We start from the raw sequence: 12,591 nt of genomic DNA, 5'->3' as shown, positions 1-12,591 counted from the left end.
CTTTAGGTGCCCACAGATGCCACTTGAGCAGGCACTGTATTTTCAGCCAAACTTAAATGTTTCTAATATTATTACCTTCTTGACTTCCACTTGGATCCATCCATCAAAGCGACACTGCCTGAACTGCAACAGGGCTTTGTGCTCCTGGATCTGAGTGCACATACAAACTTCTGTCCAAGGAGATGAGCAGCAGAAACAGTGCTAGTTAAAGACATTTACAGCTGGTGTGCACAAAGCATTGTAAAACCTGTGCTTCAGAAATTCATTAGTGATTCAAACTCATGGCAGGAGGGATGTGGCAGTAATTGTTCAGGCTCTAGAACTGTATTGTCATAAATTGGCCTAGTCTGTTTTTCTCTCTATTTCTATCTCAGGCATCTGTGTGGGATACCCTCCCACACAGTTCTGACTGCTGGTAGTGTCTAGATAGGAAATACAAGTGGAGACACCTTGATGTGAGAGATGGATGCAGCTGTAAATGTGTCACAAATGAACCATCTGCACATGACTCATAACTGCTTAAGATCAGGGAAGGTTTGGGAAAAAAAAAATCTCTTGGTTCAATCAATAAATAAAAGGCTTTTCTTTTTATGTTACTTCTCTCTTATTACTTGAGTTCTTATTCTACGTCTCAGGGACAAAAGGTATGCTGAGGTGTTTTAGTCTTCTGAAGACAGCAATTCTTTGTGAAGTAATCTGCATGAAAAAGCCCTGATTTTGTTAGGATTTTTATATTCAGGGGTTTTGCCTTCCAGTGTTAAATTGCAGGTTCCATGAATTATTTCTATCTTAGTTTGGGGTCATTTTAGGAAATGAAGTAAATGTGAAAGAGTCACCTTAATCATGAATCCATGCTCTAGCATTTCAGAAGTGCAAATTCTAAAAATATTTCATAAAATGTATGACAGCTTTATTTCTTTAAGTTTAAGCACATATGTACCTTAGCTAGCTGCTTTGCAAATATCTCCATGGTATTTGGGTAAAGTACCTAAATGCTGGCCAGTGCAAATCCATCTAGCAAGTCTGCTGCAAATCATATAAGCATCATAGGATCATCAATGGCTTGAGTTGGAAGGAACCTTTAAAATCATCCAGTCCCCACCACCAGCTCAGGCTGCCCAGGGCCCCATCCAACCTGGCCTTGAGCATCTCCAGGGACAGGACATCTATAGCTTCTCTGGCAACCTGTTCCAGCACCACACCACCTGTCTGGATGAAAAATTTCTTTCTTCTAACATCTAACCCAAATCTCTTCACTTTTACTTTAAAGCAGTTCCCCTTGTCCTGTCATTATCAGGCTGCACAAAACATCAGTCTCCCTCCTGCTTAAAAGCTCCCTTTATGTACTGGAAGGCCACAGGGAGATCTCCCCAGTGCTTTTTCCTCTCCAGGCTGAACAAGCCCAGCTCCCTCACCTTCACTTTGTAGGAGAGGTGCTTCAGCCCTCTAACCATCCTCAAAGCCCTCCTTTGTACTTGCTCCAAAAGCTTCACTTTTTCCTGTTCTGGGGGCCACAGGCTTGGAGACAGTTCTGCAGATGGGGTCTCACAAGTGCAGAGTAGAAAAAGAAAATCACCTTCCTTGCCCTGCTGGCCACCCCTATTTTGATGCAGACCCAGAAACAGTTGGTCATAGGGCTGCAGGTGCACACTGCTGGCTTGTAACCAGTTTTTCTTCCACCGGAACCCCAAAGTCCTTCATCACAGGGCTGCTTTCAAGAAGTTCTTCTCCAAGACTGTTGATATATCTGGGCTTGCCACAACCCAACTGCAGTACCTTGCACTTGGTCTTATTGAACCTCATTAGGATCTTGTGTGCCTACTTCACAAGCTTGTCCGGGTCCCTTTAGATGACAACCTTTCCTCCCATTGTATCAACTGCACCACTCAGCTTCATCTGCAAACTTACTGAGGTTTCAATTAATCATAGAATCATAGAATTACCAAAGTTGTAAAAGACCTCCAAGATCATCCAGTTTAACCATTCACCTATCACCAATATGTCCCACTGAACCATGTCCCTCAGTACAACATATAAATGTTTCTTGAATGCTCCCATGGGATAGCAGCCCCACCACCTCTCCAGGCAGCCTACTCCAGTGCCTAACCACTCTTTCAGAGAAATTTTTCCCTAACATCCAAACTGAATCTTCCCAGTGCAACTTGAGGCCGTTCCCTCTAGTCTTATTACCAGTTACATGGGAGAAGAGGCCAACCCACAACACTCCACAACTTCCCTTCAGGTAGTTGTTAATCCCACTGTCTATTAACACTGACTCTTTAACAGGCTTTGTTGTGACAGGACAAGGGGAAATTGTTTCAAACTGAAAGAAAGGAGATTTATATTGGATATAAGGAAGAAGCTTTTTACAATAAGGTTGGTGAGGCACTGGAACAAGTTGCCCAGAGGGGCGGTGGATGCCCTATCCCTGGAGACCAGACCAGATGTCAAAGTCAGACCAGATGGGGCTCTGAGCAACCTGAGCTGTAGGTGTTCCTGTTCATTGTAGGGGAGTTGGACTAGATGGCCTTTATGGGTCACTTCCAACTCAAACAATTCTATGTTTCTATGTCATTAAGAAGGATATTAAAGAACACTGTTTCCCAGATGGATTCCTAGGGGACACCACTCAGAAATAACCTTCACCTAGACATAGAGCCGCTGAGCAGAACCCTGTGGCTGTAAGTATCCAACCAATTACTTAATCATAAAGTAGTTCACTCTTCAATATCTCCTATTTAGATATAAATATGTGTTGTAAGACCATGACTTAGAGCAATATTATACTTTACAGTGCTCCCAAGTCTGAAAGACAGATCTGTGCTCACCTACTTTCTTTAAGTCCCATCAGTGTCTACTCTAGCCCAAAGATGGTTAGGATGGTCCATCTGTGATACTAGCTCACACACTGGTAACAGGAAAATTGTACATCTGTGCAGTAGATGAATAAAACTCTTCTGCTGGGTTCATACTTCCAGCCATGGCCCAGCACCTCTCATTTTGTGTCCTGATACATGGGACTCTGCCAGGTTTCCATGTCCCTGCAGTGTAAACAGGATGGGAGGTAGTCAGGCAGTGTGTGTTTTGGGCTGGCACTGTGTGAAGGAGGATGGAGAAATTGATTTATTGATCAACATGCAAGATTTGGCTGGTCTTCAAACCTGCTGGTGCTTCTTTACATGTTTTGACATCAGTTACTGACCTCCTTTTTAGCTCCCATTTGTTCAGTCATCACTCTGGCAGAGATTTCAATATACAAAAAGCCACCCAGACCAAGTTAAGCAGAACTGATCAAATAATGAAAACATAGGTTGGTAGACTGCCACTGAACAGGAATCTGATTAGCCCATATCCGCCCTCTTATTATTTATTGCTTATACATGCTCCAACAGTTGAAAATGTGGTGCATATAAATATTATAAGAAAGCAAATTTCAGGCTTTTACTCCTGACTACTATCATCAAGGAATTATTCTGTCATTCATCTTTTGTTGAAGCAGAAGTAAGCTGCTTTTTAACAACAGGTTTTTGTAACAGTATCTACAGCTTCAGATATTAAAGCTCTACCGATGTCAAAAACGTTATCTTTTCTTTCAGTTCGGATGCATGAGATCCAGCCAGAAAAAGGAAGTTACTTTGGAGGATGAAATACTTTCAGTCATACCTTCAGTGATAGGGCAATATTGAGTCACTTTTTCAATGATTAACCGCAAAGCAGAAGTACTTTGATTAAATTCAGCTTTGATTAAGTACTTGAATACTCACTGTGATCAATTTATGAACAATCCAGGGATCAAAGAGAATCATGAATATGACTGGTCTAATCGTTGTAATGAATGTGTTGGTATAACGGTATAATCAGGGGCAATTTGTGAACAGAGAAAAGTTTTAAACTGTCAATTAATTGGTCATAGTGAATAACGTTACCAGCTGCAGTAACGGGGCAGAAGAGATGGAGCTCTTTCAAAATAGAAGACTTATCCTCTTCTGCAAGATCTGAGGGACATCTGAAAGACCTACATTAAAAAGTAAACTTGAAACAACCCCATGAAGTATATAGACAGCACTGGCAGTTGATGAGGATTGCTAAGGAGAGATCAGAAGTGCACAGCTCAGCCCTAGGAAGGACCTGACACCTTCCTGATCACCCCTGGGAACACTTGCAGGGCCTGTGGTTGCCCTTGAGCCAAGGTGAACATAACACACAGCTTGTGCAGCTTTGCTTGGGTTCACCTGGACGCTAGTCACTCTTAGCTTGCTCCTCCCTGCACTTTTCCTCCAGCTCCATCTGGTTTTCTGGGGCAATGATAAGTAATTGGACTAATCTGCTAAGGACTGAATTTCCTTCCACTGTGATCTCAGACATTTCCATTGCTTTGTACCAGTATAGGGCACCCAGTGCAGTAAGCAGATGAGAAAATTACGGGCAAAGAAGTATGTGTGTGGGACAGAGAGAGATGTCTGCAATTTCTGTTTACTGAGTTGATTTTCAAGTGGGACAGTCTATCTGGACTGTCAACAAACTGTCAGAATTTACTTCTCTTTGCAAAAATCCTTCTCTCTGTGAAAGGAAACTACATGGAAGACACCACCTGTAGTGCATAAACCAACTGATTGGCCCAAAGAAGCATCAAAACCCCAAACTCACTGCAAGTTTTACCCCAGAAAGGAAGACAATCCAGAGACACCAGAAAGGCCATTAGGGAATAGTTTCTGGCATATGCAAGCATACAAATAAGAGCTCATGAGGTCTGAAATCCCATCAGGTATCTCTGGATGATACCAGACACCGCTGAATGCATAATACTTCCGGATGAAAGTGTATAACCACAGAAAAAAATGTTCCAAGATAGATTCCTGGCAGGACTCTGACATTACTTAGCACTGGAAATACTATAAGTATGTAGTCACTGAAACAAAAGCCTGAGGTCAAATGTCTAAGATGCCTTTGGGAGGTGCAACAGCATGAGGTTAGGAGGCAAAACTGAACCACTAGTCAGCAGATGTAAACAGATCACTCTGGACCAAGCCAGGACAATTTTACTGCTCTATTACAAACCTCAAAGAAGATCCTGTTTCTATTGCAGGTTTTTTCTCAAGCAATAGGTTCAATGTTTGCCATCTTAGTTTTGATAGAAACAAAAAGCCTTCTAGAAACCAAAAAATAGGCAGAGTTTCTCTTTCCAGAGGTTGTGAGAATCCGGTTGTTTATATTTGTAAAATATTTTGAGTTTCTGAACAGTTAGCTAGCTATGCCTTCAAGCCAAACTACATCCTGATGAAGATTCTCTGGCTCACTGGCTCCCTGCCTCCTGCTTGTCCCCTCAGATGCCACCAACTTGCTCCACTCACAGCTCTGTACAGAGCTCCTGGATTCTGCATCTGCTGACAGGTCCTGCCCTGCACTTGGACCATGTATTTGCAAACAGCCACATATTACTCAGTGGCAGTTCCTGACCCTCAATAAAAACATGTGAGACTGGTGAATGCGACCTACTGCTGAATCTGCAGCTTTTGAGTAATGCTTGGTGAAAGTAGAACAAAGGAGTTAGGAGAACAAACATATAATTCCCTTAAAACCTTATAAAAATGAGGATTATTTTGACTCACCCGCAAGTTGAAAGTGCTGAGAAAAGGAGTATGAAATGGTGTGGCAAAGAGCCACGCCATCAGATTATCAGCTTAAGAGCGATCCCCACACAGTGAAGGATTTACACTGGGAAAGTTACACTGGAGTACAGACAGACTTTCTGTGAGTTTGCCATACATTACAGTACATTGCTTGCCTGATGTGGCAGGCGAGTTCTAGCCGGGCAACCATGTTCACTGTTATGTGACTTTCACCTTCGATCTCTGCTTGAAATTGCTTGATATTGAAAATCCATTTGATTTTTTTTTTATTATAAAATAATTACATGACAAAATTTTCATGCCATACCTTAAAAAAATGCATGCAGATATCCTAACTAAAACAGCCCTCATAAAGACTCCCAGAGCGGTGAACAGACTATTGTTGCAGTCATTTCGGCCCCTGTTCCAGTTTCTATTGCAGCCTTTTGGTACCACCCTCTGTACCACCCCCCATTTCCAATTCACTTTTAAAGATGATTTCTGCAGTTGTAAATCCATTCCAAACAATAAATCTCATTTGCTTTCTCCAGAGCACAGCTGAAACAAGCCTCTGTTCTCTGACAGGATTTCTTTCCTTTGAAAATTGGCAACAAACAGCCCTTTGTTTTTCCCTCTTCACCTCCGCTGCTAACCAGAGTGACAAAGTGACAAAGTGTGTTTTGCAATGCACTGATCAGGCTCAATTTTTTCTCTCTGCCTCTGTTTTGACTTTTTATGCAATGCAATGTAACCAACTGACTAAATTGTGAAACAGTGCAGGAAAAGCCCAACGCCATGCGAACTTTGGCCTGTCAGTGATCCTAGCAACAGCCCTTAATACAAATATAAATGAGTCTCATGAGAGTAAATTACATTATCTTTTTGCTGATGTTTTTTTTTCTTTTGAGATATTTCCTAAAGTGATCATATTTTACCTATAGTCTGGGGATGCTGACATCTGAAACTAGATTAATATCCTATCTGATGCACTTTTCTATGTAATTAGTCTGTATAAACATTCTGGAACCAAAGCAGACTCTGGTTGCTCCTAAATGTACAACCCTGCCACTCTCATGTTAGCTGCAGTTCTAACATCTGCTGTTTTACGAGCATGTGAGAATTAGATGAATTTCTGAGAGAGGGAGATTGGAAACTATGGGTTTAAAATTTTAATTTACTCAGTTTGAATATAGAGCAGAGCTGCAGAAAGAGTGAAATACATTCTTATTTCTGCAACACCAAAAAAACATAAGGACAGAAACATTTAGGCTGGTCATTACATTTGGGAAGAAAATGGAAACTATTGATCTGCTATGAATATCTTTACCTAAGGAATTATTTGAGCATAGAGTGCAATTACATACCTAGTATTTCATGTTGGTACCGTCTAATAGAAATACATCTAAATGAAATGAAGGAACAACAGCAACAAATATAAGATTTTTTTCACTGTCTGAATGCTATATTTGCCACCAACAGCAACTCTGAGAAAGTTTAGTGGGTGGCATTTTAGTTGAAAGATAGCAACAGCCAAAATAAAGACATCCAAAACCCAGTGTGCCATGCATACTCACTGCAGCTATTTTATTTACCTAGAATTGTCTGTCTACTTCATCAAAATGGTTTGAAGTACATTGCTAATTTGGAGACTAGCAACATGTAAGACTTCTTTAAGACTTCTCTTTTAATTTCTCCTTTTTTGGGGGGGGAGGGGGAGTGATGAAATGTGAGACAAATTATATAAGCTGGTTATAGTAAAATTTAAAAAAAAAAAAAAGACACTCTAAGAAGTCCTAACTAATAAATTACTTGAAACAGAGATTTCTGGGTTGTGCAGATGTGCAGGCTCTTCTCTGGTTAGAGAAATTGGAAAATAGATGAGTTAGAATGATATCACAGGGAAGGAAAACAGAGATAGATTCAAGCATACCTCAACTGGCTCAATTTATTTAGCAAAAATATTACCTTCTTTGTCACCTTGCACATTTTCCTTACTTTTCTATCTACCCACATGAGCTAACCATTGAGAATCTCCACATCTTCTGTCTACTGACATCTACTTGTTCTCACATTGCACAATGATAAACCTCACATCAGAAAAATAACATCTTCAAGTAAGACAACCCTCCATGCTCAAACATGTGATCAACTTAATTTAGTTTTGAGAATTACCAGGTGTCAGCCCAGCTCTGCTAACTGACTATGCCTAACCCATTAACTTCCAGCAAACTCAAGGCAAGAAGTACAGACTTAGAAATTGGTGAGAGACTTGCTGCTGAGTGGAGAAGCAAAGCTCCTCACATACTAACACACATATTTGAAGGACCACTCGAAGTAAAAAAGTTCAAACTTTGTATTCCAAAGAGCATTCCTGGAAATTCCTGCAAGACTCATTCAAGTCTGAGAAATGTGTCAAATGCTAAGCTTAGGTAGGGTAGAATATTCTGATGACTGAAGGAAGAGTGCAAGGCTTTATTAGGCATCAGTAGTACCAGCATTAATGGAGTCAGCATTTTGGCTGTTTAAGAACTTATCAGGACAGAGGAAACTTCAGCTCTTAGCTCCAGTGCAGAGGCAAAAGCAGTATGTTTATTAAATTCTTTTTGAATCTCAGATGTTCTGCATCTAGGAATGGCAAATTCATGTAGAAAAAATGTGGAAGGAAATTACTTTGAGGCTTAGAGAAGGGAGAATAATAGGGTTTCATCCCTTAATTATTTCTTCTTTCTATTTTGTGAGGAAAAAATGCTGTTTGTGATGGCAAGAATGCTCTATTCTATCCTGTTCTGCTCATTTTGCTGCCCTCATCAGAGCTACATTTGAGCAGGAGAAAGGCATCATTTGGTTCAACCACCAGCATGCACATGTGGTTCCTCTTTTCCTAGCTGCTCCCCAAGGAAGAACTGTTTTCTGTATCATGTTTCACTCTACAGCGCTCTTTCTTTTAATGTGCACTTATCTAAGTTTGCAGACTGGAGCCTTTATAAATGCTCGTGTTCCTTTTAGAGAGTTCAGTGTATACCAAAGTCAGAGGATAAATATCAACTATAAAAGCTCTGTCACTCAAAATGTTGCCTCTCTCTGCCTGTTGATATTCAGACGTAGGTTGACAGGCAGGCTGCTGCTCTCTCGAAGACAGGACTTTGAACTGGGGAGCTGGCCTGGTCCCAGCTGCCTTCAGGAGCACCAGAGCCAACCCAGGAGCTGCACCAGTGCTGGCCCTGCAGCTCTGAGGTCAGCTGATCCCAGTGGGTTTCTCTATTTTAAATGAATTAAAGTGAATGACAGCTTCTGTGGCTTAGTTATTGGAAAGAGATTATCCTTGTCTTATATGCTTATACCTGAAAAGTTCACTACTCTTGTATTTCCAGAGCAGTACTGTTTTAAACTAGATAATTTTTAATTAATTCTGCACCAATAATTTGCAATAGTCACTGCATAATCTCTACTATTTTTATGCTGTTTTGCTTGTTGATGATTAAATCAGTGTCTTTATATTATTTTCAGAAATGCTAAAGCTGATTTGAAAAATAAGAAGAGTTGGTTATAGAGGCTTTCATAGGAATACAAAAATTGCAGAGACTCTGTCTTCAAGGTTGATTTACACAGTGTGAAGAAAGGACAGCAGCTACACTGAAGGAAGATCAGGGGGATACAGGACTACAATTTCTGGGCCTCTTCAGAATTTTTACTGCGCACCAAAAGCCACCCAGTCAAACAAGTGAATGTTCTACCCCAGTGAGATTTCTAGCATATTAGCTTCAGGACGTTCTTGAGTCCTTTTGTATCCCTGAAGTACAATTTATTAAAAAAGCCCATAGCAGAATAAACAATGGGCTAAAAAATGCCATTGTTTTTGAACACATTTGAAATGTGTCGAGCGCAGCTGCATTATGGAGAAGGTTGTACAAGTATATCTGCATAGCAGATGTAGTTACTGGGGGGTTAGCTGAGTGTGTAAAGCATGCAGCCTTGCAAAGTAGTATGACAGAAAAGCAGTTTAGAAGAAGAAATGTGTTTTTGTTATTTTGTGAGAAAAAGAATATTTCAAATTGGACTAGTCATCTACCTTCTACTTGAGTCGTACTATTTTTGTCTGACCTTGGTTGTCACTAGTCACGTAATAAATTCATCTATAAACATAGCCAAATTTGCATTTGATATGGATTGTATCTATATAAGGCTCAAGAAGAGATGCATTTTCTTCCCTCCTGATGTATGTGTCAGTACACCAATTTGGAGGTTGCTCTAATGCAGTATGGGTATAGATTTGAAACAAGAGACAAATGGAAGTTTTGCTTCAGGGACACACTTTTCTTTTTGGTTTCTCATGCCCAGAGAGGTCATAAATTAGATGGATAGACTCTCTCTTCTTGGTTGCTTCCTCTTCATTTCTCTACACTAAGTGCTGCCATCAGACACACCTGTGCCACAGCATCTTCCTGTGGCAGTCAGTCCCACCTAATTCAGGAAACTGCAGCTGTGCCCAGACAGCGATGTGCAGAGTGGAGCCAAGGTGGATGAGTTAATCTGTATTTCTCCTTGCAGTGACCTGCCAGCTACTAAACCATCTCCATCTTCCTGCTGTCATGGCAGGAAATGGGTGAGCTTCGTGTCCAGAGAAGGGCAACAAAACTGGTGAGGGGTCTGGATCACAAGTCTTACGAGGAACGGCTGAGGAAGCTGGAATTGTTTAGTCCGGAGAAGAGGAGGCTCAGGGGAGACCTCATTGCACTCTACAACTTCCTGAAGGGAGGTTGTGATGAGGAGAAGTTTGGCCTCTTCTCCCAGGCAACAAACAGGACCCGAGGAAATAGCTACAAGTTGTACCAGAGGAGGTTTAGGTTAGAATAAGGAAGAACTTTTTCTCTCAGAGAGTGGTCAGGCAATGGAATGGCTGCCCAGGGAGGTGGTGGAGTCACCGTCCCTGGCAGTGTTCAAGAGGCGTCTGGATGAGGAGCTGTGAGATATGGTTTATAGTGGCTTGTGGTAGCAGTGGTAATGGGAGGGTGGTTGGACTAGATGATCTTGTAGGTCCTTTCTAACCTTGTGATTCTATGATTCTATGATTCTCCCAGTTAGATAAAAGTCCCACTGCTCGGTCAAGAACAGAGCCTTGCAGTAGCTTTGAAGCAGCTTTTCTGATATTCTTTTTCACGTCTTTGTTTCCCGGTAGAAACAATAGACTAAGAAATCTAATGACATGACCACAAGACAAGTCCTTTGATCCAGATTTTTTAAGGTATTTCCTTATTAGTGCAGATTATTTAATTATTTGAACAGGTAGACTTTAGCACGAAACATTCTTCCAAACTCCTTTGATATCTGAATTGCTTTGTTGCCACCAAGTGGTCTGTGGAAGCATTTCTCTACATCACAGTTTGATAGAGCAAAACAACTGAAGTTCCTGTTAAAACCAAAATTAAGAAAGGTGGATTTAAAATGCAAATGAAACTCGTGTAGTAGCTTTTGTTTGGATTGATGTTGAATATTTTGAGTAAAGTGAAATTTTTGCGCTCCAGCCATGGCGATAGTAAGTTACTGCTGTGAAGCGGATGCTGTTGGAGAAAATGCCACTTATTTATTCTAGCTTTCACTTTCTTAGCCAAGCACAATTTATTTGCAAGTGGATGTTACAGATAAATGTTGCTATCCAGCAGTGTAACTAAGGGAACAATTTTTCTCAAATATCACAGTGCTTTGTTCAGCATTTGAATTCTGTTAAAACAACGTTGATGCTGTTTTTAAGGAGTACCTGCTTTCCCAGTGATTCCTGTTCCCTAGGATTAATCTTACCCTCATTTTCAGCCTTCTGTCTTTTTCATTATGTTGACAAGTCATGCTTCTCAGAGCACCATATCCTCATCACTTCTTTGCATTCCCTTATGTAATTTTAAGTACAGAAGATCTTTGCTCACTACAGAGATGAAAATTCATACTTTCACATTTAGAGCCCTTTTAAAAAAGGAACAGAAAGGGCTCTATACTCATGAAATGTGTCAACTGTTTTCCAGCTAATCAGAGAAATCCCTACTGAAGTACAGTAACGCTGTTCAGTGGTTAGGCATCTCTTTGATTATCTCCTCACTTTGCCCAAATAGAGCACAACTGGCAACTGCCAGGGTTTTGCTACAGATGGAACTGAGAACACTCAAAGTTACAGGAGATGAGACTTGAAGGAAATAAAAATGAAGTTCTTAGTATAATCCAGCTTTAGACCTTATGTAAGCTCCACACAGACCTAACTTAAAAGTTCCTATTTATACATGTATACCCTGACAAAGGATGACACAAAGACAACAGAAGTTAAATGGTGTGCTTTTAATGGAGTGTTTTTTCAAGTTATACAATAAAAGAGCAGATGATGATTTCAAGAAGCTGAATACTTTCACTGACTGAAAGTTGAACAACTAATTCATACAGTAATATTATCACAGAATCATAGGGGTTGGAACGGATCTCCAGAGATCATCGAGTCAACCCCCCTGCCAAAGCAGGTTCCCTACACCAGGTCGCACAGGTAGGCGTCCAGGCGAGACTTGAATATCTCCAGAGAAGGAGACTCCACAACCTCCCTGGGCAGCCTGTTCCAGTGCTCCGTCACCCTCACCGTGAAGAAGTTCTTACGCACATTCGTGCAAAACTTCCTGTGCTGCAGCTTATGTCCGTTTCCCCTCGTCCTGTCTCCACGTACCACTGAAAAGAGACTGGCCTCACCGCTATGGCCGCCACACCTCAGATATTTATAAACCTGGATCAGGTTTCACAGCCTGTTCAACTCCTAAGCCTGGTCTTGGTAGTAGTGCTCTTCTATATCCTACAGCAAACCCAGTTTTAACTCTGGAGCCTCTGAACTGTGGCACAGATTAGACCAACCTGCACAATTTTCTACCTTGTCCCAAAGGACTTGTGTGAGTACATAGTGCTAAATAAACTCAGTGTAGCGTTCTTGCTTTCTCTTGTTATATCATCTTCTGACTTA

The 12,591-nt window shown here is 41.0% G+C and overlaps 1 protein-coding gene across 1 annotated transcript in view; it reads left to right on the top strand.

Annotated features, from left to right (window-relative positions):
• The window catches only part of LOC104910369 (transient receptor potential cation channel subfamily A member 1-like), a 68,508-nt gene extending 64,862 nt beyond the window's left edge, over positions 1-3,646 (top strand). Inside the window, exon 6 of the mRNA XM_031552957.1 lies at positions 3,524-3,646. Within this exon, the coding sequence (XP_031408817.1) occupies positions 3,524-3,646 (123 nt within the window). The remainder of the gene's footprint in view (positions 1-3,523) is intronic.
• Positions 3,647-12,591: the final 8,945 nt, after the last annotated feature.

Source organism: Meleagris gallopavo, chromosome 3 (assembly GCF_000146605.3).
Source record: "Meleagris gallopavo isolate NT-WF06-2002-E0010 breed Aviagen turkey brand Nicholas breeding stock chromosome 3, Turkey_5.1, whole genome shotgun sequence".
Taxonomy (NCBI): Eukaryota; Metazoa; Chordata; class Aves; order Galliformes; family Phasianidae; genus Meleagris; species Meleagris gallopavo.
This window is presented reverse-complemented; position numbering and strand designations above follow the sequence as displayed.